Source organism: Apis cerana, linkage group LG16 (genome assembly GCF_029169275.1).
Source record: "Apis cerana isolate GH-2021 linkage group LG16, AcerK_1.0, whole genome shotgun sequence".
Taxonomy (NCBI): domain Eukaryota; kingdom Metazoa; phylum Arthropoda; class Insecta; order Hymenoptera; family Apidae; genus Apis; species Apis cerana.
Window position 1 is genome coordinate 3,271,337 of NC_083867.1, and position 26,201 is coordinate 3,297,537.

A 26,201-nucleotide genomic window follows, 5' to 3' on the forward strand; every position below is an offset into this window, starting at 1 on the left:
TTTTTAAATTAATTAATATAATTTTTAATAATTTTTTTTATCATTAATTATAAAAAATTTATATAATGATAATCTTCAATACGAGAAAAATACTTAATATATTTTATTGCCAATAAATGTATCAAAAAGTTATTTAAGGGCACCTTTCGCGATATTAATTATAGTTACAATCATATAAAAATTATATTGCTTTAATGTACTACTATATACACTGGTGATCTAATGTTACAAATGAATTTTTCACATTGCCTTCTTATATATCTAAGTTAGGTGCTCATATATTTAAAAATCTTTTCATAAAATATATTTATATAATTATTTATATATTTTATATATATATATGTATATATATATATATATATATATATATATACATGTACATATCAATACACACGATATGTACATATATATACACGTATTTAAAATTTTAAAAATGAAACTACAGTTCATAGATATATTATTTTATTTATTTAATATTATATATTATGGGAAGAGACTGTATATTTTGGAATGTATCACTAATAAAAGAAAATAAGTTAACGAAACGAGTTTAAAAAATCATATGTTCGTTTTACAATAAATTATCTAAATAAATTTGAAAATTTGATTAAAAATTTTATTCTTATGTATTTGAACTGTAGTTTCTATAGGTTAGATCAGATCAATAGATTTTTATTAAAATATTTTTTTTTACGACGCGAAGATTATACATATGTATAAATATATATTTATAAACATATAAACATATAAATATATATTTATATATATAAACAATTACTGGACTTTATATAACGATAAAAAACGAATTCTTAAACAATAACAAAGTATACCACATGATACTAAAATCACATAAACGCTTTACATCCAGGAAAAGGATTTCTTGCCGGTCTTTCGACAATACAATTATTTCGACTTAGAAAACGTGACAAATATTTTCATACAGCCAGTAAAGTAATACCAGTCTCCGTTCGTCTCTCACTGTTCATTATGCTCTAGAAATGTTTTATCTTTCGAATATTGCGTTGTAGTGACTTACTTCGAAAGAAAACTTTAGAGAAATTATGCGCTGTAAAAGATCAGTTCAGTATTTTCACAAACAATAATAAGTATAAACTCATTTTTACGTATTTTTATAACATTAATATTACTGTACAAAATTTAAAACCTCAATAAACTTTCATTATTACGCCCGCCGAGTGAAGGTCACTTTGAAAGTTTCCTCTATATTTTTGTCACTAATGGTTTAATTGCCATTTCTTCAAAAACTAATGTTGTAAGTTTAAGATAATTTACAATGTGAAATACTTATTAATTTTTCCAACATAATTATATTTTGTTCAGTATAAATATATTAATAATAATTAAAAATGTTATTTTAGATTAATATCAACAAACAGATCTTATGTATCAATATATGGCAATTAATAAAGCGATACATGTATCGTTACAGAAAAACGATTCCATAGATGAACTTGCAGACTTGATATAGAGTATATTTAATAGGAAGTTTGGTCCGACAGTGCTATACTAATTCTTGACTGCATTTCGATTACATGGTTTTTACATGTGAATCGTTGCTGCCGTATAACGAGCTTCTCCTCTCCGCCAGCTCCATTGACTTGGTCGATACTATTCAAAGAATAAAAAACATTTATATAAAAATAAAATAAGTTTATTTGTTTTTTTTTATAATAATTAAATGTTATCAATCTTACCCTAATTAACATTTGTCCAGATGTACTATGAGGATTACGATAAGCATATGCGGCCCACGCAGCTAAACCTACAATTAAACTAATTACAAGAAGAATTCCAATAATTCCTGATACTCCCATATTCATATTGTCTTGAGCTAAAAATATAAAAAATAAAATATCATTACATTAATAATAAATTATATTAAAATTATTACAACTATATATATAAATTGAAATCTTACAACGCTCTAAGGGACTCGTTCCAGGTTTTTCCTGTTTTACATTCATTTCACTAACAGTAACAGTTTCTTCTGAATGCATGCGCAAAGCATGATTATATTCGTCAATGTGTTCCTTGCATGTTGTAGTTGGTAATGGACAATTGTCAACTTCTTTTATCATACGAACATCGCATCCATTCAAAAGCCAATCTTGTCGCGACCTGAAAGTTCCGGTACTACACTGATTCAGTTCTGAACACCATTTACATTCGAAACCTTTCAACTTTGTCAAGCAATCTCTACAATTATCCATTTCTAAACAGGTAGGTAATGCATTTAGATAAATTACTGTCCAATTCTTAATATCTTGTCGATTAAAGTTTACGCGATGATATTCATAAATTGTTTTCCTGCGCACAACTGTAAACAAAAAAAAAAATGATTTTATTATTGCTTATTATATGAAATCTTTAAAATAAAATAAAACCAGATATTCACAGAACACTATTCTATCCATGATATAAGCATCGCTAAGACCGACTTTAACAGGATGGGCCGTATCTTCAATATGTTCAACCATCAATGGTATCACAGAATATACGAACACAATGTCACCATTTTGATGTAAGGTCACTTGAAAGGTGAATGCTCCTGCATCAGGTTTGTCTTGCAATACAACTTTTTCCCATACGACTGTAAATGCTGTTCCTACAATTAACATTTTCATTTGTTTAAAATTTATTTATATATTTATGAACATGCATTTTATTTATTATTTAAAATTATAATTCATTATTTAGTTGATGCTTACCATTGTCGACATATTTCACGAAGCTATCATTCGATAACCGAGTATCAAAATTCGCCATCAACGGTGCAATATATTGCGTAGCAGCTAACCAACTATGAACGTATTCACCAGTATATAAAAATCCTCCAGTGGCAATGGTGATGTTACGAACTTTGTGGCCGTAGAAAGGAAAATCGAATTTCAATTTAACTGTCTGTAAAAAGATCGCAAAAAAAAGAAGAAAAAAGTAACATTAATAATTCAAATGCAGAATATACATATATAAAGAGCGATAATTATATGTAAATTATACTCTTACCGCAGCTCGACGATGACTCTGACTGAGTAAATAATTGACTTTTAAATCTGGATGATTGTTTATATCCACCCAGTATTTTTTCCCCACAGCTTCATCGACGATAAATGTGCTATTATAATATTGATGCGTGTCATATTCAGTTTTTGTGATATTATGTTGGGATAAAGTCTTGTTGGTTAAGTCTGAAAACTTGTCGATGGATACTTCTCCAATATTACCATCAGAATCATCTTTATTGTTCGTAGATTCTACCACAGTTTCTGTATCTTTCGTCTTTTTACTTTCGATTGTGTCATTCGTAGAATTAGACTTACCTTGAAAATCTAATGGAACCTAGAAAAGATAAAATGCATTTTGCAAAATCATCATACGCAAAATGATTCTAAATAATTTGTATTGATTTTAATTTGTATTCATCGATTATTTGTTTCATCGTATATATAATTCCATGCAAAATAAAATTTATTGAAATTTATTTAAATAAGAATCAGAAATCTTACTGATTCTTTGGTCGAAGAATTCTTTCGAAAGTATATCGATGTCGAAGTCTCTTGATTGCTCATTGGCACTGCAGAAGTCATTACAATCTCTTTTTCGCCGGTCGAAACTGTAGTCAAAGATGAAGATGGCGTAGCAAGCGATGATTCTGTCGTGTAATCCGTCAAATAGGAAACATTGATTGGCGTATTTGAAGCATTCACAATTGTTTGCGATTGTTGTTGCTGCAATTGAGACTGTGAAGATGGCTGCTGCAATGCAACTTGTTGCTGCCGTTGTTGCTCATGTGGAGTTGACTCGGAAGAAATTTTCTCATTAGTTGCTCGACGATATCTTTCTAATGCTTCTTCATGATCAATTACATCATTATTGAATACAAGTGAAAATTCGACAGGTCCATCTTTATGCGATGATTGTCCGATATGTTCCAATTCATAATGATATTGTTCTGAAAGCATTGAAACGATATATCAATTTTTAATTCAAATTTTTTTTTTTAATATTTTTATACAAAGTTTTAAAAATATAAATTTCATTTTATTTCGTGAATTATAGAAAAAATTTTTTTAATCAAAATGAAATTCAAATTGTCAATTATCATTTTCAATATTTTCATATTTTCCATTTCAATATTGCAATTAGCACATAGATTTATAAAATAAGATTTAAAAATAATATCATGATTTCAACTCGTAAACTATTTATTATACATAAAAATATTTTATACAAAAATTACATGATGTAGAATGGAGATGAACTGGTGTCCTTTTCTCTTGATCCATTCTTATTATACTAATTTAATTCTTATTATAATATATGTATACATATAATTGAAATTATGTTAAAGCTTCGTCCTTTATATTTTTCTGATTCTGAATTCGCCAATTATTAATCGCTATTCCATTTTTTTGATGGATGATGACGGATGGAAAAGCTAACTAAAATCTAGTGATTTTCTAGAAATATTAGATGCACGTATTTAGACACGAAATTAATATTTCAAATGTAGTTTTCTATACGTACGTAATTAATTATTAATTTTAAACATGTACATCCATCCGTACTTTTGAAATATTAGACACACGACTTGCTCGTATTTGTCTTAATATTTTATCGGTATTATTGATATATCGATCTTCAAGATGAAAATTAAATATAAATTATAACTTAACCGTTCCTTTCGATGCATGTAATTTTCAATCGCGGACAGGATGCGCACAAATAAGCATTCGTCAGGGATTTTCATTGCGACGATAAACGATATAGCGAGATTCGACGAACGACGGCGATTCGAATCAATTTATGGATTGCATACTCGACGATTCGTCATATAAAAGGGATCATTCGGTTGTTTTATATACCGGTCTATATTAAGTATTCAGACTATAAATCAATCAATATATATTTTAAATATCGATTACAATATTTTTTCATTAAAGTTAAATTCAAGATTACTTATGCTTTTTAAGCAACGTTGTATATATATGTACATATTGTATTATTTATATACTTTGCTTTATTTAAAAGAATTGATTTATAAAATAAATGAAAATTCTAGAAAAATTTAGAGGTTGATAAAACAATTTATTAATGATTTGGTACATGTATATATACACATATATATGTATATAGATAGTCAAATTAGACATAACTTGGACTGTTATGTCATATGTGTATATTATCAATTATAATCACAAATATGTATAAATATACATATATTTATACATATATATATATATATTTACATAATGATAATTCTTATCTATATAGATATATTTTTTACTTTTTATTTAATGTATATGAATAATGTAACGTAATATGATAAGAATGTAATGTAATATGATAAAAATTAAAGGATGGAGATAAAAAGTTAATATAGATAATAATAATAATAGAGAATATAATATTTAAATAATTTTAAATAAAATCTTAATTTTTTAAATTTTTATCTATTTTATTTTTTTTTTCAGAGACTTTTTTTAAATACATGAGATTTATATATAAAAATATGTAATTAAGCGAAAAATAAATATTGCAAACTATAATCTAAAAAAGGCTCAAATCTAAAACTATTAACAGAGGATATTTAAAAGATATTATATTCCAAATTTAGTTGAAAATCACTTTTAAAAATTAAAACGAATATTTATTATATATATTTGATGGATATTATTATGTATTTTTATTTAAAAAATTAAATTTTGAAATGATAAGTGATTTTTTTCATCATTCTCTATTATAAAAGAAAATTCGTATTACTGTAAAATACATTATCAATGATGAACCATAATTCTTGAAAAATTAAGCATATATAAACTTTAGAATATTTTCTACTAAATAGACACTATATTAGAATATAATATATTCTAAACGAAATTAATATTGTAACTATGTCTTCACTGTTGAAAAATATCGACATAATTCTCATGTTTTCACCAACAAATTGTGGAATGAATTTTATATATTTTAAATATTAAAAATAATGATAAGAGATCGTAATTAATGAAAATAATACAAAGAAATAAAAATTATACATATGTCACGTAGATACTCGTTTTTTCCTCAATTATTAATCTTCGTAAAAAATGGAAGGAACGGAAGGGCGTCGAAGAACAGGATGTCAACCGGTTGTGACAAACTATCGCGACCGGATAGAGCAATAATTGGCGATCCAACATACAGTCGAGAATGTATGAAGCTTGACGTCAGTATAAATTTTCATGCTCTAAAAGCTTGCTCGATTAAACATTCAATCGTTACCCGTCCCCCTGCAGACTTTGAAGAGACGCCAATTTATTCGAGCCTTTATTCGTTCGCGAGCCACGCTTTTTTACGAAAACAGATTCATTATAAACAATGCAAACCACGTAGCTAAATTTTTGAAATATTTTCGAGTTTCGATAAGTCGAAGTCGAGATCGAAATCTTGAACCGATCGATTAATCGAACACGCATCGAGAATCGCATTTTGCCTCATCACTAGACCAAATGTCGAACGTTTGCGTTGTTGAACATTATTCAAAATTTCATTTTAAAATTGCCAACTTCTCACAAAAGTTTTAAACGGACGAATGATTTGCACGTGAAAAAACGAGTAATTTTTTGTTGCAACAGAAGAAATGGAGCAATATATTAGAAATTTAATTCTAATATAACAAGTAAAGGTTAGAATTCTCTCTGCGTTGTTGAACATTATTTAAAATTTCATTTTAAAATTGCCAACTTCTCACAAAAGTTTTAAACGGACAAATGATTTGCACGTGAAAAAACGAGTAATTTTTTGTTACAACAGAATAAATGGAGCAATATATTAGAAATTTAATTCTAATATAACAAGTAAAGGTTAGAATTCTCTCTGCGTTGTTGAACATTATTTAAAATTTCATTTTAAAATTGCCAACTTCTCACAAAAGTTTTAAACGGACAAATGATTTGCACGTGAAAAAACGAGTAATTTTTTGTTACAACAGAATAAATGGAGCAATATATTAGAAATTTAATTCTAATATAACAAGTAAAGGTTAGAATTCTCTCTATATATTTTTCGAGTAAAGAAAATAAATATAAATAGTGAAAAGCATTAATGAAATGAGCGAAAGAGTCATTAAAATTCGTCGAATCATTTCTAGATAAAACAAACCAGGATTGCGTTTACTTTAATTTCCAAAAAACGAATTTTATGTTTGCCAATTTATTGCGTGATTATTTGATGGATCAACAATTGCAAAATGCGTTTGACATGTATGATATTAATAATGGCTTATTGAATTATTATAGCTTATTATATAAATTTTAGGATATTTTGGAAAATTACAAATTCTGTATAATAACTATTAAGAAACAATAATTATTATGTTAAAAGTTAAATTTCTTACTATTTTTTAGATTTGATTTATGACGATTTTATGATATCTTAAATATTACAACATATTTTGAAATGTTTGAGTTTTAAGTTTAAATTATGCACATCATTGATTTTCAAAAACATTAATCAAAAAGAAATTTTTTTCTATTACAACAACATGATATCACAATAAAAATTTGATCAAGTTGTTTTATTTTATTCACTATATTTATCAGATCTTGTACAATTTAATTTTTTTTATTTGCAAAATTCATCATTCGAATCTCAATGTCTAAAAACATTGGACAACAAAATGAACATACACGTATAAAAATATATGTAAATAATAAAACGATATTTAATAATAAATTTATAAAAATCATAAAATAAAATAACGTATAATTGATATATAATAGTAATAAGAATGGATTAGATAAGATTCATATAAAATTAAGAATTTTATATTTACACGAAAGAAGATAAATAAATTTATAATTTGATATTTTTATGATGCATTATATATAACTATTGCAATATATTATAAGTGTATACAGTGTATATATTTTATAAAATAACGATCGTTATAATTACAAATCGCATAGCTGTTACATATGAACTTTGTTCTTCGCAAAATGATAAGTATCGATCGTGAACAGGAAAGGTCGACGACACGAAATAAAATCGTTTGTATTGTTTCACGAATAACTTAAATTATTATTAAGATTAACCGTTTGAATTTTTAAATCGAAATAATTTACATGTATATTTTGAATAAATAATAACAAGCTGAATATTTTCAATTAATCGATGAATAGTTTCTCTTTCATCATCTCTTCACAACATGATGTAATTTTTATTTGAAATATAATTGAAAGTCATCAGACATGTAAAAATCAAAAATGAAAGATGTATCTGTTCTTTCCATATGCTGTATTATTAATCAAAATGTAATTAGTATTAAAAAGTTATATGTATAAAAAAAATGAAAATTATATTCATTATTCTTTTCTACAAATATTTGAAATCATATGCTTTCACGTTCTAATTTCTAATTTCTAAAATAACCTGGTGTAATTTAATTATTCTATACAATGTAATATTTTATTTGTTATTTGAAACAAATTATTATCTGAAAAATGAAAAAAATTGTAAAAAAAGTATATACAATATAAAGAAATAGTATAATAAAGCCAACGAACAATTTATTTATGTATTGAATTAAGTTTATATATTATACACATGTGTGAGTTACTTGGCGCCAACGTTCTCAGACATATAATTGATATCAATAGAAGAGATGATCGCATGTATGTTGGATTAATAATCTAACTTGACAAAAATTATTTTTGTACTTTGTTAATTATCACAAAATGTTTTAATTTTTATTAAAAGTTAATTTTTTCTTACCGTATAAATTTTAGAATGGAAACATTTATAAGGTACAATAATAAATAAATAATTGTTTTCAAATATTTTTACAAGTTTATTGTTAAGACTTTTAAGAGAAATTTACCAATGAATGCAATATTGTAAAAATTTAATTTGAAAACTTAACTTTTAAAATAGAATATATATGTAATATTAATATAAGATGTCACAATAGAATTTTTCTGAGTAATATAAGAAAAATTATAACAACTTTATAATCCTTGTTAAATTAGATTTGAGAAAAGAATCTTCCAATATATATATATATATATATGCTAGTCGAAAAAAAATTTAATTTCCAGAAAGATATTTTGAAATAAAATTGTTCATTTCTGTAATATTAAATCAGAGATTTTTGTGTAGGAAGTAATTACACCTACGCATTCTACATGCGTATATACTTCTCAGTTTTATTACTCAGTTCTTCTATCATCGTTCTATCCGATGACATAATATCTTTGATTATTTACTGGAAACCAACTGGCAATGTCAATGTTATTATGAACATGTATCACAAACTTTGATGACATTTCTAATTTTAATTTTATTTTCATTTTCTTTATTTAGGCACAAGCTGTTATATATATATTCGTTTGAAATTTCAAACAAACACTAATTATCTGCTAAATTATTCATTATTCTGAATTCAAAAATAAAATTTACTGGTTTATTTCAAGAGGGGCGACATTTTACGACGATCATAAATCTTTTCTAGATGGACGTGTTTCAGAAATTTCAATTTCAAGGTGATCTACGTCGTTTTCAAACGGAATTACAAACGAACTATTTATTCGATATATTATATACGTTCGAATTTTTTTTTCACGAATATATATATATTTGGAAAGCAATTCTTCTTGGAATTTAATGAAGCGAACACTACATGTAATTAAAAAACAATTCAAATTCAAATACGGAGAAAATTCAAATTCAAATTTTATACGTAAAAAAATATAACATATTTTTATTTAAAATATACTTATTTAAAATATACTTTAAATTAAATACGTATCCGGAATGTGAAATGGAGCTTTTGTGTAATATTAAAAATATTTTAAAAAAATTAAAATTTTCTAAAAAAAAATTTCAAAAAATATTTTTGAAACATTTTTGAAACACATTTTTGAAACATCAGTTTGTATTCATTCATGATATTTATAAAAAAATTTACTGAAAATCCAAAATAATTGATTTTCATTTAAATTTCTTTTAATTTTTTAAACATTAATATCTACATAAATATATATAATTAATATAAAATTAATATTTGTTTTAATATAACATTCTCTTTTCAAAACAAAATTTTTTTTAAAATATTCTTGATATATTATATATCGCTTATTTGTTATATAATATTATATAATATTATATAAGATAGAAATTGTATTTTTTTAATTGTTAATATTAAAGAAATTATTAATCATTATTACATAAAACTTCTTTCTTCTATGGATTAACCTTTTTTTCATCAGATTTATTGATATTTCCCATTTTTCATTAGAAGATCATCAAAGATCATTTATAAACTTGCAGAACATTGTACAAATCATTATAAGCATAAGATTAATACTTATCTAATATCTAATATCGAAATAATTGCTAAATATCCGATGTCATGGCAAATTTAACTACATTTGCGAAATATCAACAACCGTTTTTTTTTTTGTGATATTCGATTGTACTGACATTAATTTATTTTGCAATCATTTCGACATTTCTCGAAACGACCTCGATCTTTTTCGTAAAATTTTTTAAATCGTGTGCACAAAAATAAATGCAAAAAAAGACAACAAAAGAAAATAATAATTTAAATTTTTATCTATCACAAAGAAAAATTGAGATAAAAACAAAAGTGAAAAAGTAATTGAAAATACGATTTTTTCTAAAAATATGTAGGATATACTTTTAAAAAAAACAAATATTAATTACAAAAGACACTGATATTATTGGCTCATTTATCTTTAATAGAGAATTAGATTTTAGACATTTATTATATTATTTTTCACTCAACGAATAATTATCTTTTCCAATCACACGATTGTAAAATAAATTATATAAATGTAGATATAAAATTTATGTAAATTGTTCATTATCTGAATATTTTTACAATTTTAAAAAAATTCGCCATAATTATGCAAAATACTGTATGTATTAAACAAAATTTATGTTTTTGCTAAGTAATGGCCTTAATATATTAAAAAATAACAAATTAAATATACTTAATAAATAAATAATCATAGAATAATCATCTTTCGTATATTTTAAACATGTCCAAGTATTAATGCAAATCATTTTAAGACTATATAATTCGATTATATAAATATAACAAATATAAATCGAAGTAAAATATTTAAATATTGTGTGATATAAAATTACAATGAAATCAGAAATTCATTTCATGAGGATCTTTGTACATCTAGGATAGAGTTTTTTAATTTTTCGCAAATAAAAAAAATAATTATTCGATTAGAGATTGAAATTAAAACCTTAAATATCAAAATGATTGTTAAACCATCCTGGCCATTATACGATAAAATCAGAAATTCTTTTTTCTAAATTAAAAAATAGAAAAAAGAAAACAAATATACGCGTGAAACTAGTAGGTAGATAGGTAATGACCGACTATAGTTAGACCACAGCTCGTTCTGGCCTGTCCTTGAAGGACTCGGAATATGCTCGAAGGCTTGCTTGTTCTTTCTCCAGACACTATATCATCACAATTTCACACATCGTGATATAATAGCTAACTACGTAACTCTGTGTTTTATCATTACCAAGATAAAATTTTTTTTCGCATTCTATTATATCTCCTATTATAAATCTGCTGAATTCGATAATGAAATGCAAAATTTTCAACTAACTTTTTCCGTTTTGGATCGTCAACAATTTAGAATTTTTTTGTTCTTTTTACATTGAATTTTTTAACTTTGCAATTTTTTTCATAAACACTTGACTAAACTTCTTGCTAAAAGAATTTTCTCAAGTAACAAAATTCTAACCTAACTTTTTTTTATTTTTAAATTTTATGGGATATATTATTGATACCAAATTTTTAATTTGTACTATTATGTACTATATATATATATATATATATATATATATATATATATATGTTTGATAATATATTATCACAAATTATTATCATTATTAAAAAATATAACATAACATAAATTACTTAATAAGACGAGTCTCTATGTATATCGAGATTTCGGCTACTACTCGATCAGAAAGGAGAATATCACAGGTGAATTATAGTTCAAAAATTTATTTCTCGATTACATTCTTTTGTTGGTCCAAGGTCGTTTGTCTGGCAGAATCATAATTATATGTATAGGTTTCGTTGCGATTTGTACGTCTGGTAGGTATAGCGAATGCGTAAGACGCGAAGTCTACAAGAAAACCAGTTTTTAAAACGTGACTCACGATTGTCCTTTATCATATGCGACACTTCGTAAAAATAACTTTGCCAGAACTCGTTCCTGAATATCTCACAATTCAGTATTGCTCGTCAGATCCGAGCAACGTTCGCATGAAAAATGGAAAACTATCATCGTGTATTGTATTCACGCTGCAAAATTCTTTTAAAGCGTCAATAAAATTTTTAAGCTATAACCAAAGTTACTATCAATTAGTATTTTCATTAATGGAAAATGACTCTCAAGAATCGTTTTCAAGATCGATGAAATTTTAATTTTAAAAAATATAGGATATCATTTGAAAAAAATATGTGTCCCTTGAAATAGTATAACTTTATTCTAAAAATTTCTTTCATTATCTTTCATCTCCATATTCTGGCCTGATATAGAAATTATCATTATTCCAGAAACGAATCGTCAATAAAACTATACTTTTTGAAAAAAAAATTCTAGAAGTATATATACATGAAAATTTTTCATAGAAAAAAGAAATGACATATAACAAAACAAAATACAAGCACAATCGTGCAATTATGATTGTACATAGAGATAAGATTCTGCTTTGTTATGTAAAGTTCTAACATCCGGAAGTGACGCGATGCATGCAGCCTATGTAATAGGAACTATTTCTGTTTGCCTCTTCCTTTCGATTTCTTTCACTTTTATATTTTTATCCGCGTTGTCCGGCATAATAATCGGATACATACATGTAAAGCGGAATGTACAAAGCGTTACAACTATTTTTTTTTTGATACCGACTGTAGATATCAACCTGCTTTTTCTTCAAATCGAAGAGAATAGAATCCAATAAATATATAGATATTATCGATCTTTTTCTCTCTTTTCTATCAACCATTTAATTTAAAAAAAAAACACGTTTACATTTATAATAATTTTCGAAAAGAAAACTACATGTAATATTTCATGACATTCTACCTTGTACATGTATATATAAATATATGATGCGTAATAAATATTGTATAGTAATCACACAATACTTCCTGTTTGACTTGCCGTCTATAAATAAATATATCCCTATCGACTAAAAGGAGAAACGTTAATTATCGAAGACGAGCTAGCATGAATGTTAGCGCAGGACACGTTCGGGAATCGTTCAAGCCTTTCTGTTCTCACGTGTATGCAAATGTTTTCCACGAAACAATTGTGACGAGAGAGTCTAATCGATGTTTCTAGAATTATTTCGATATTTTCGAAAGACAATGAAGTAGGACAAACAACTAAATTTTTAACTATTAAATTGTACAATAAGTCTCTTTGTTTTCTTTTTTTTCCAAAAACATTAAATATTGACAATTTTATGTATAACTTACGTAATCAACGTATATGTACCATTTTGTTTTATGACTTCCTGCCATCTTTTGGATAACAACAAAAAGAACAGACTTGTAATATTTTAAATATTTTAAATATAATGATCGTAAGTATTTTTATTTCAATATATTATATTATTTCGAAATGAAATATTTATTTTTCCAAAAATTCATATTTTTGATAATTGTAAAACAAAAAATTCATCAATACAATTGAATTTATTACGAAATTTATAATTTAATTATTAATCTAATTACCAAACAAGCATTGTCCAAACGATATTATTTTAAAAAATAATTCAAAATACTTAAAAAAACAAATCACTTAGTTTCAAAAGCGCTTTTAAATTGACTATTTAGATGATGAATAAAGAGCAGATAAAAGTTTTTTCTCGTGGAACAAGTTGTACGAATTCCTTTCTTTATTTATTTCACTTGTTTCAACGTTCCTTTCCATGCCCGCGATCCTTTGAACGCATTCCTGCAATGTGTATTGTTTTACGAAACTACGTAGAAACTACGTACGTAATAGATCGAGAAGAATCGAAACGATTCTCGAGAAACGTTTCTACGTATTACTCGATGCATTTCTCTTTCGCAGTGAACGTTTTTATCTGTAACACGCAAGAAAATTACACTCTTTGTTCCCTTTCTGAAGAATTGTAATTAAAAAGAAATTTAGAACAAAATTGTGAAATAAAATTTCTTTCTATGGTATAAATAACTTCTGAAATCTTTTTGCTTTAAGTCAAAGAATAAATAAACATTTTAATTTCTAAATTATATATCCGATTTCTTCCGAATTTTTCCGATCCGCGCCGAATCCATATATTGGATATGCTTAATTAATATTGAAAACAAATTTCTGAATAATAATATTTCTATATATTGTACAAATCGTACGCATATTACTCGGTTATTTTTCGCGCGCGACAGGTTGAGAACCGTTAATCTAGAGAAACATAAGCGAATCGCAAACGCCCTACGTTTGTAACACTTTCCATCGATCGGGCTGCACGAATCGCAGGGAAAAAGGTCGTGGCTTGTTGTACGCCCCGTCTATTCATGTGTGTGAATCTAACGGTTCAATGACACGTGGGAGATTTTCACATCGAGGACGGCTCACCACGTGCACGAATATGGCTTGCAGTCATGTTTTCCTTCCTCTGTTACATTAAATTTCCACCGAATCCAAAATGAAAATATTCACTGGTTTAGAAGCAAGCATTTTTTCACTCGAATGATCTTGGACGCGTGTTCGATTATCGTACGAATAACACGCACATTCTACTGTTCGTTTTGTCCTATATAAAAGGACTTGACCGAGCGCGTCAATTCGTTCACGTTATATAGCATAATTGCTGGCGCTCCTATCAAAGGCCGAGTCGTTTAAACATGTTCGCGATGTCCTCGTACCGCCTCTTGTTGCACAATGTAGTCGTTCATAACTGGCGCTTATAGGAAAATAGCTGGTTGATTTACGACTATGAAAAGCGGTCGCGGGATCCGCGGTCACAAAGCAATTTACGTGTTGAAAGTTCATCTATAAATTCTATAATATTAATTCGTTATAAACTTCCAACTCGAGATTGGCCGCGAACAATCGGAATGCGTTAATCTGATTGGTTAATTTCGACAGATCTAATAGGTTCATATAAATAGATGTTATATATCGAAAAATATCATCTAAAGAGAAAATCGTGTTTCATTGCGTGTCAGAACGGTGGAATATTTCTGCAAAAGATATAAAATTTTAATTTTTGCTGACTATGATGATCATGGAGAATGATAATAAGTAAAAAACGAACATCGAGAAATATAACCTCCAAATATTTGACCAATCTACGTTATATCGTTTTCGATGTAATATTATTCATTTCATTGGGTTCAAGGAAAATTCTTCTCAGGAATGATTTCCAATGATTTATACACGAAAAATTAATCATCTTGATTGTTATAACAAATATATTTAATAAGTTTTGTCGTTAGATATAGCAAGTTAAAAATAAGAAATATGCTAATTATTATTAAGACCATTCTGTTCAAGAAAGTGAATTTCTTCGATGAATTTCTAGATGAAATTTCGAAAAAATTGTGATATATATTTAGCTGATGAATACTTATACGAAATTCTTTTACAATTACTATTTATAAAAGTTTTAAATATATCTAATCAATTTTAATCTTTAGAAATTAAAAAATTTAAAAAAAATTTAAAAAAAAACAATATAAATTATGCGTTGAATTATGTCGGAAATTCGATAAAAAAATTTTCAAGTCAGCGAATCAAATAACGATTCGTTTGCGAATATTTACCAATGGCAGTTTAAGTAGATCATTTGTAAAAGAAAAATATACAAAATATATATTTGTTATTTAATCAGCTTTTATCAAACAATTTAGTCTTGTGATATTTGAAAAAGAGATAAGAAATAAAAGATTGAACAAAGTAAGATTTCGACGAAAAGAAACAGAAGTAGAGCCAAAGACCTCGAGGCTCGTGTGTCGTGGTTTTCGGTGAAAGCGGCCATTGTTCTTCTCGGTATGCGAGCAGTGAAAGAAACAAGACTTCGAGTTCATTTTGTAGTCTCAGTACGATTGCCGACGTCTGATCTTACCTCGCTATTTAATATTCAACCAATATAAAATTTATTTAATTTTATTCTGTAAATTTTCATCTGTATAATAAATCGATAATTAGATATTAAATATACGAACATATTACGTAAACTAAAAATCACTTTTTTTTCTTTTTACATTGAATCTTTTTCAAATTATTATTAATTCAAAATGAGTGAGTGCTACAAATATTAATAGTAATATGATTTATATATTTTGATAGATTTTTCTTTAAAAAATTTTCCTTTGGAAAATGAAATCTTAACCTAACTTTTCCTTATAATTTTATTTCATTTTTATTTTAAATTTTTTGAAATCTATTACTGATTATAAATTTTTGACCGATGTATAAATATATATATGTATGAATGTATGTATTCAAAATTTAAATCAATATTGATTGCAAAAATATTTCGCATACTAAGTATATCTTTTAATATAATTTTAAGAGAATTTTTCTGTCAAAAGCATTTGTCACGTAAGTAAATATATAATTTCATAGTTCATTTTTCGAATTTTAAACTATTCATTATCATAAAATGAAATATTATTAAATATGTCAAAAATTGATATCTTTTGTTACTTTACTGACACATAATTTTTCATAAAATATTCCAAAGATTAATAAGTATTTTTTACGCTCAATTACATATAATTATATATAAGAGATAAAACAAAGTTAAAAGTTAAAAATCTGGTGATACTTAAATCTGCATGGTAGATCGATATAGAATATTCTGCAACTTTTCCGCCAAGTTTATTCTTTATAGATTAAATGAAATTTCCGGTTCGATGCCGACTAATTCACCTGTTGACGCAACTTAGCGAAAGTTTCCTTCGGGCAAGTGTTTCAATAATTATGACTAAATTCAGAGACAAAACGAGAATTTCATCTTTGAGTTAGAATACAAACTTGAAAATAATATTCCGTGTAAATTCGAAGTTTTGCCAGAAAAGATTAGGTTAGAATACTTTGGCGTAATACTTTGAATCGGAATATAGTCGAACACAAAACTCAAGGCGAGTCAATAAATTGCAAGAAGTTTCTTCTCTACGCGCATAGTAATCAAAGAACTTTACTGTGCTGTTCGTTCGTTGTTGCACAAAGGAAACTAATTTGCAATTCATGCCATGCTAGCCATGTCTCGTCGATCGCACTAAAACAGTCTCCTAATAAAAACACAGAAACTCTCGAACGTGTGGCTTCGATCGTGTGGCGATTGGATATCGTGTTTCAAGTTCTTTTTATAAAAACTTCACTATACGGAGAATTTTCGAGTTCCTTCGTTTAAGAAAATATTCGTATTCGTACATGTTCTTCGCATTAAAGATTAAATTAGAATTAGATACAAACGTAACAAGAGTAGGATGATTAAACGAAAAGATTGGTTTAACAGATAATAGAAAATAAAATTATTAGCAATTTTTAACATATTTTATTTTATATTTAAATATTTATAAAAGGAATTTTAATAATTCGAACTTGTAATTAAGTCCTTTGCGTAATATCTGCTCGTACGATACTTACGTAAATACAAGGACATAGCTCGCGGTAACGAGCGATATTCTCTTAATGTATTGATTGGCAACTACGAGTATGATAAATACGTGTGATTTTCAAATAATGTAAAACCTATTTCTACATATTTTCTATTCTCCATTGTTTCTATTATTTAAAAATGTGATTTTATTTTTATTGAATTTTCTTTTAATTCTATTATTAATCTAAAATTGTTATAGGTGTCAATTGGTAGAAATTTCTTGATGTTCGATAGGATTTTTAACGAATTTTGATGAATTTATTTCAAATTTTACGAAAAAATTATCTTTATATTTTGTATATTTCAACTCGGAAAATTAATTTAAAAAATTATAATATATGATAATATGATATATACGATTACGATACTATCTCTTTATTATAGTGATTTAATTATAATATTAATATTATAATATTAATTATATAATATAATAATATAATAATATTAGTATAATAATTATTAATTGTTATTATCATTAATTATAAATCATTCTAATTTAGGTTGTTATATCGTGAAGGTCGTCATATAAGATTGCTTAAAATTATATATCAATTAGTCATAGTAGCTAATTGTATTAATTGCATTCCAACTGAACGTCAAAACAAACATGAAATATGAAATGCCTTCATCAATTATTCGAGCGGTTGATCGATATATATATATAAAAATAACAAGAACAAATTCAGTTATCTATAGATGATAAAACAGCTAATGTTTATAGTATATTGTACAACGTTACGCCTGTATTCGTATTTAGCAAATATACGAATTAAAATCACCATGCTAATGATAATAATGATAATATCATCGATCAGACAAGATAATACGAAATGATAATCTCTTTAATAGGCACTTAATTAATGCTAATTGTCCTCAAGTCTTTGGAATTGTATTTCACCTTATTCTACGAGCAATCTCTTGTAATTATAGTAATTTATCGTACTTTTTTTTATTTTTTACAACAGTAGTACAAGTGGAAAAAAAGAAAAATTATTTTATCAATTAAGAAATTTATTTATTTCGAGATTATTTATTTTTTTTTTAATTCTTTTCTTTTATTTATAAAAAATATCGCAATAAATAATAGATTGCAAATTTTTATACGAAAATAAAAATTTATATGAAACATATAAATGTTTTTGATACTATATATGTTTTACATATTTCATGTGAATATTTTATGTAACAAATATGTACATATTGTGTGTTAACAATGTTGGATTAAAGAACGACTTAATCGCTCCGCTTGAAGCATTAAATTATAATTAACCGAGTATAATAGATGTTTAATTGTTTAATTTATATTTCGTATATTTTATATATATATATATTGTATATCAAGGAAACGTAAATCTTTCAAACAATACAATAGAACACTGTTATTTTTCTTATCATTTCTATATTTTACTATATTTTCTATCTGTTTAATTATCGCATAATTGCACTTATCAATATTTAAAAATATTTTTTTTTTAAATCCGAATGAATTTATAATATATATATATTGTAACAGATTTTATATAATATAAAGAAACCAAAGAAATCTGATTTCATAATTTACATAATATAATATAAATATAAATATAAATAAGAGATTACGTTATTATAAAATTTCCAATCTAGAATAAATAAGAGGTCAGAATAAAAAGTTTATAGTAATCTAAAAATAAAAGGAATTTATCGAAACGATATATCATTATTCGAATTATATAGATTCGAATATAATAGGAAGATTCAAGATTAGGTTAAAGTTTGAGTAAAATTTGACGCGAGATTAAATTTAACATTAAAAAAAAAAAACTACGTTCAAGAGATAAAATTAACAAAACACCTGGACTATTTGTAATCTTCCTTTTCTTTTCTATATTAAGGGCTACCGCTTTCTAACATTTCACTTACGTTGAAATTTTATACCAGTTACTGTTGCGATATCTATTTCCGATTGAAATCGATTCTTGAGCACGGCAACGCTGTCAAGTGAAAAATAACCACGCAACAAAAGGGAATCCGAGTATCGAGCATTTAATTTTTCAATAAAAAAATACAATTTGTCACAGTGAAAGCGGTGAAAGTGAAATAGATAAATGGACCAAAACGATATTATCTAGTTGTTATTACGTTCAATAAGATGGAAAAAGAAATGAAAGAGTAAACGAAAAAAATTTTTCTCTGAAATATTTATAAAAATCACGTTATCATTAATTTCACTTTTAAATTAGATTGAATTAAAAGAGATTACATTTTTCCAATTTTGACTATTTTACTCTAATTTTTTTTTATTTTTTTTAAATACGTCTCAGATTTTTACAAATCTATCTAAATTTTAAAAATTAACAATGCAATAATTTTGAAAAAATATTTTTTTTTCCAGCTCTCATTTCCCTTTCTCTTTCGCTCGATATTCTTTCCTACGTTCGACAAAAAAAGTAAATAAGTTAAAATAAATATAGATATCGTATCAAAAAATTAATATTTTTGTCAAGATAACAACAAAAATTTAATCTCAAATCTTTTGAAATTATAAAATACGTGATAAAATGTTTAAGAATGTTCCCAAATAAATTTGCCAAACAAATAAATGCAATAGATTTGTTGTAGATATTACTTGCAATGAACTAATACGAACTTCCTCCTCTAAATGCAGTTGACTCGTGCTGCAAAATACAGTCACAATCGAATGGAAGTATTTGTATGTAGGTATACAAGTAAACTCCATTTGAATTCCATTCGACAAAGCCTTTTGTCACTAACGAGATCGATGAAGTGACACACCAACGTGATCAACGTGAATATCACTTACGTTGATTACCGAGCGCGTATCAACTGATTAGAACCGCGTTACAATAAGTTGAGTTGAACGAAAAGGGTATGCTTTTTCATCCTTCGAGAGTATGATTAAATTATTAAATAAATTCGAAACAAGAATTTTTTACGATCAAAATTTTCGAGACTTTTAATACAAATAGGACGAAGGAAGTGCACATTTTCATGGTTAGTAAATTTTAATTTTAACAATTATTTTATACGTAATAATAATTAAAATACAAGATTGGAATTATTTTTGACTTTCCCAAGTCTCTCTTAGCATAGAAGGTTAATAAATTACACGCTCTGTTTCACGGACAAAGAGAAACGATTTTTAAGAAACGAAAGTCAAATATCAATGCACAAATATATATATATATATATTTTTTTGTGAAATTTGAATTTTTATATCATAAATAATTTTTGATTGTTTTTTTCGCTGTATAAAATTTATATCTACTTTATATATTCTATTGAATATCTAATTGGATAAACATATATCTACGTACAATAAATAAAAAATTAGGCAAGTAAAAAGATCAACTTTTTTAAATAATGAAATTATCAAAATTTTTAATTAAATTATTCTTATTACTATAGATTAGTTATTCTATAAAAATATATAATAGTATCTTTTTTTATTAAATATTACTAATTAAATATTTATATAAAATAATGAATACGAAGCAATTTATTTTAATTACAAAATATAATATTCTTTCCCACGTTACAAAGTATAATATTTGCAAGCCATCGACATATCTCTGAATTTTAATTTATTTCTTATTTCAATTCACGATTACGATATTATTTCTTCGTGCATCTGTATAATGATTAAGCGTAACTTGTGAAAATATTAAAAATAATTCACTGGAGAACTGAATGCGTTCAATAGCTTGTTGGAATGAAACATGAAAAACATTGATACCAATGCAGTTGGAACAATGATTGTAAACCGTTGTAGAGCATAGGGGATTACGACAAACGTATTGGAATGTATGTCACGCATATAGAACGCATAATCTTTATCGAGAGCACGAACATATGTATTCGTAGCCTTGATTTAACCTTCCATTTATGTTCGTGTATTTTTATCACCTGTTTTCTCGCAAGATTGTTCGCTTTCATTCGCAAACGGTTAAAATCGTATATAAATAAGTAAATCTCACTGAATTAAAATTTATATAAAAATAAGATAACAAAATGAATAAATAAATTTTTTTAATTATATAAATAATAATGAATAAATCTCAAATAACAACTCCATTTTTGATTTCGGATGCAATAATCTAGATTAAAAATAAATCGAAATATGATTTTTATGAAATTCATGAAATTTTGTGATGTCTCGAAAATCTCAAAATTCAGAATTTGATATTTTTTAAAAGAAAAAAAAAGTTTATTTTCTATATGTAAAATCATTTATAGTTAACCTATAGTTATAGTAACAATAATATAATATAATAACAATATATCTCTTAATTTACAAAAAATGAGATTATTTTTTATTTTTCTGTATATATTGAATTATTAAAATCATCGATTAAAATGTAAATATAAATTCATTTGAATTATCAATACAATTAATTATTTATCATTAAATATTTATTTTATAAAAAAAATAATGGAGAAAAATATTCGAGAAAAATTTTATTATAAGACAATAAAAAATTATATCAAGTGCAAAGATTTTCAAGCTATTCAAATTTCTATTCAAAAAATTTTAAAGTTCAAAATTTTTTTTATTTCGAAGATTTCAAAATGTTTTTAATGAAAGATGAAAAAATGGCATCCAAAAACCCATTGATTAAAATATTTTGTATGTCATAAAAACGGAACGCAAGACAATAAACTTCCGGTAAGAGAAGCCCTCTAACATATCATTTGACAGAGCTTATTTCCCTCGCACTTTCTTTTTCTACTACATTTAAAATGCAACGAACTTGAAATATAGCGAAGCTACACTTTACAGATTTAATTTAAAAAATATTCTGTCGATTGAAAAAAAATTTCGCTACTGTGAAAAAACAAAGTAGAATAAAAAAAAAATATGATCGATATAATTTACGAAGATATCAATTTTTTCGAGATACAGTTAGCTATAACGTAACCCATAACTTGAAAGACTTTGTTCAAAGTATCGTGCAATTTCATTCCATCGTTGACTTTAGTTAAATCTCTGTGAATAATTGCGGAATCAAATGTTTTTCAATTAATCGGCGAAAAAAAGATTTTCTATCTCGAAATTACTATCGGGAAATTATAATAGAAACGGCAATAAATAATTATCTTTCTTCTTTGAATTACTCTTGAAATTATCTACGAGCGATTTATTAATTTCGTTTATATTTAATTGTGCATGAAACGAGGTCAACGTCGGATTACTTAGTCATAACAGATGTTACGCGATCGCGAGATCGCAAGAGGGATGATTAAGCATGATACTTAATACTATACTTATCCACAATGTGGTTGATCCATTATTTGCACTAATATAGAAGAGACAAGTATGCAAGACACGATCCAATCAAGTATAATCAGAAGGGCCATCCGTGAAAGGAAGAATTAATATAAAATATAAAATTCGCTTCGGATGCTGAGCCTTCTTCGAAATTTCTCCTTAACGAACTCGATTTTTCCCCAATATTTTTGCTATCCTCTTCAAACTTATGTGAAACGAATTCTTTCTTCAATCAATCATATTTTAAATAAAAATATAATTTTCGATAAATTTTCTCGATTGTATTATATTGATTAAATTACATTAATAATAATATATAAATATTAAAATATCGTTAAGGCAAATAGAATATATCGTTAAATACCAATGAAATATCGATAACTTATCGATAATCGATATTTAAAATGTTTAATTTTCAAATAATTTTTATTATTTTAAAGATGCTTAAATACGAAAAATCTGTATTTCGAAAAAATAAAAGTTACCAAGTGTCGCGGCAAAATGTGTTTCCGTTCAATTCCACGGAGGTGGCGGCATGTGGCGAAGGTGTAGATTTACCGAAGGAAGCAGCTTAAAAGACCGTCTATTGTGGGTATTCGTAACGTGCGTTGCACCGATCGTCGAGGAACACGATATAGGATTATGTCGTGTTACAGACATATTGAACGCGATATACGTCGCAGAAACCGGATACGTGCGGGCGCGTGTACGCATCTTCGTGTCGCTTCGTGAATATACACTCTTACTTTGCTTGTGCTACCAATGACAAAAAAAGTACCGCGCCAGCACACACGTGCTTTCCTATGCGCGCACAGAGCAGTTGCTCACGACCACGAAACTAGCTTGAATCCTTCTTTCCTTCTTTCTTTTCGCGCTTTCTCCTTCTTTTTATTTTTTCCGCTATTACGTGTCTCCGCCCTTGAACGTGTTCTCTCTACCGATATTCTTTCAACTTTTGATACATGATGTACGTTTTTTTTCGGTGTAGTTCAGAAAAATATTTTAATTTATTCGTGATAAATAATTCTCGAGCAATGCGTGTCTCAAAATTTTTTTACAACGCATTATCAAATAACCGCACTTCCTTATCTTTCTGTACTTAAAACAACAGATAAGAAATAATTTATAATTTCATAAAGATCTATTTTTATAAATATCGAATATTTCTCAAACATTTTGTGATTCCGATAATAACTTAATTCTTAAATTTATTCTAGTTTCAAATTACAATTAATCCTTAAAAAAAAATCACCGAAAGCTGTGTCTAAATTTTTATTTCCTTAAATATTTCAGAAAATTCGTTTTTTATATCAAACGATAAAAATTCAAAGCAAAAGTGAAATTGACATTTATTATTTCTTCATTAAATAAATTGTATTTCTTGATTGTTAAAAAAATATTAAAGAAAAATAAATTTTATGTTCCAAAGGCATTTAAGAATTTTAAAAAAACTAAAGTAATAAAAATTTAGTATTATTTGATTATTGTTTAAAAAAACATGCTGCTTTCGTATAAAATTATTATTATTATAATTTCTTAATTTAAATTTGTTACGTATCCAAATATTTTTATAAAATTTATATTTTTCGAAATTTCTTTTAATATTTAAACAATGGTTTGTAATAAGGTAAATATTATTTATTTTTGGCATTTATACATAATATATTTCAATATATTGAAAAATATTTTATGTATATCTATAATAAATATAGAACATTAAATTTAATTTAAATTTATAATCGAAGGTTAAAGGATGAATTTTTGTAATTCCTTGTATAAATAAAATGTAATTGTATATATTGCATAATGTCGAAAGATTTATATATTTTATATATATATATTTTAATATTATAATATCAAAGTTTCCTATTTCGAACGCGATGAAAAATGTTAATCCAAAAAACTAATTCGAATAAAACATTGAACTTTCCGTGTAACGAAAAATATGTCACAATACATGCGACAAATATACATAAAAATAAAAAAAAATATAATAAATTCAATTCCAAAAAAATTCAAAAAATTCACAAAAGAAAAAATAAACACACAAAAAAGATGACACGAAAAAGACATAAATTAATAATATTTTTAAAAAATTAAATTGGTTATATTAATGTTATAATATTTATGATCTCATAAAATATAATTATCAAAAAAAATCTAACTTATAAAAATATGCAAATATATGCTATATGATAGCAGATTTTAGTTAATTGATTTATATTTATATTTTTATTAAATATATTTGATAAAATAAATAAATATTAAGTACAAAACAACGATATTAAACAACATATTAATGTAAACGATACGATTTTTTTGGACTAATCACGATTAAATTCTTCAAAATTCTTTTAATTAAATCGATATAAATAGAGCAATGTGATATGATCGAAAGAACAATTATGATTAAAACTCTACGATAATGATCATTATTCCTTTCGAATTTATGCATTATACATACAATTATAGCCAATTGAAATAAAACGAATGTCTTTTTTCACCAGTAGAACAGTAACACATTGATGTAGAGGGTCCCACTGTCGCTTAATTGTTCCCTATAGCCTTGAAAAGAACGTGCGTGCGCTGCCTGATCGAGAGAAGAGTGGGTTGCTTGGAAAGTGCAATCCTGCTTTTCTATCTTCACTAAGAGGATTGTTCATATTTTGCAGTTCTTTGTGTTGACAATTTCGACTTGTTTCATGGGAGTATTCACTCGTCACGCCTTCTCCACTACTTCGTTCCAATCGAGGACCGTATAACGACCCTGTCATTGATTGTCGCTGTGAAACCACTTGAAACAAACTATACTACCGTCACTTGTGTATATGCTAACTTTTTATTTTGACAAGAGTTCCGAGAATTTTCGAGAATTAGATCATAAAAAAATAATATCAATAAATCAAGTTACCATTATTATTATGTTAATATATCACAAATATGTAAATCATATGATTCCACTTTAAGAAATAGATTCCTCATGATTTTTAGTTATCTCATATACACTATATATTATCAATCAAAAATTTAAAATCATTTTTGCTGTGATTGATTATTTTGAAATTGGTTTATTTTTTTTGTTATTTTATTATTAATTTCGTTATTAATTGTATATGATAATGATTAATGCCATAAATATCAATAATATTTTATTTAATAACTACATCGAAAAATAAGAGAAAAAATTGAAAGAGATTTTTGCTTTTTAAGCGAAAATATTAAATTTTTACTA

General features: G+C 25.8%; 1 protein-coding gene and 2 long non-coding RNA genes across 5 annotated transcripts in view; 1 reads left to right on the forward strand and 2 right to left on the reverse strand.

Annotated features, from left to right (window-relative positions):
• Positions 1–79: 79 nt before the first annotated feature.
• LOC108000453 (plexin domain-containing protein 2) overlaps positions 80–26,201 on the reverse strand; it is a 29,388-nt gene continuing 3,266 nt past the window's right edge. For all 3 annotated transcript variants that reach the window (XM_062086445.1, XM_017060778.3, XM_017060779.3), the window contains 7 exons: positions 3,528–3,973; positions 3,028–3,360; positions 2,730–2,922; positions 2,417–2,626; positions 1,940–2,338; positions 1,716–1,852; positions 80–1,629 (listed from right to left, as the gene is read on the reverse strand). In XM_062086445.1, the coding sequence (XP_061942429.1) occupies positions 1,561–1,629; positions 1,716–1,852; positions 1,940–2,338; positions 2,417–2,626; positions 2,730–2,922; positions 3,028–3,360; positions 3,528–3,973 (1,787 nt within the window). In that variant the 3' untranslated portion in view covers positions 80–1,560. The remainder of the gene's footprint in view (positions 1,630–1,715; positions 1,853–1,939; positions 2,339–2,416; positions 2,627–2,729; positions 2,923–3,027; positions 3,361–3,527; positions 3,974–26,201) is intronic.
• Positions 6,483–8,383, forward strand: LOC133667487 (uncharacterized). The gene is made up of 2 exons (XR_009833049.1): positions 6,483–7,044; positions 7,154–8,383. It is a non-coding gene; the product is annotated as an uncharacterized LOC133667487 (long non-coding RNA).
• Positions 10,725–17,938, reverse strand: LOC133667488 (uncharacterized). Its single transcript, XR_009833050.1, has 2 exons — positions 14,530–17,938; positions 10,725–14,157 (listed from the first exon to the last, which is right to left on the reverse strand). It is a non-coding gene; the product is annotated as an uncharacterized LOC133667488 (long non-coding RNA).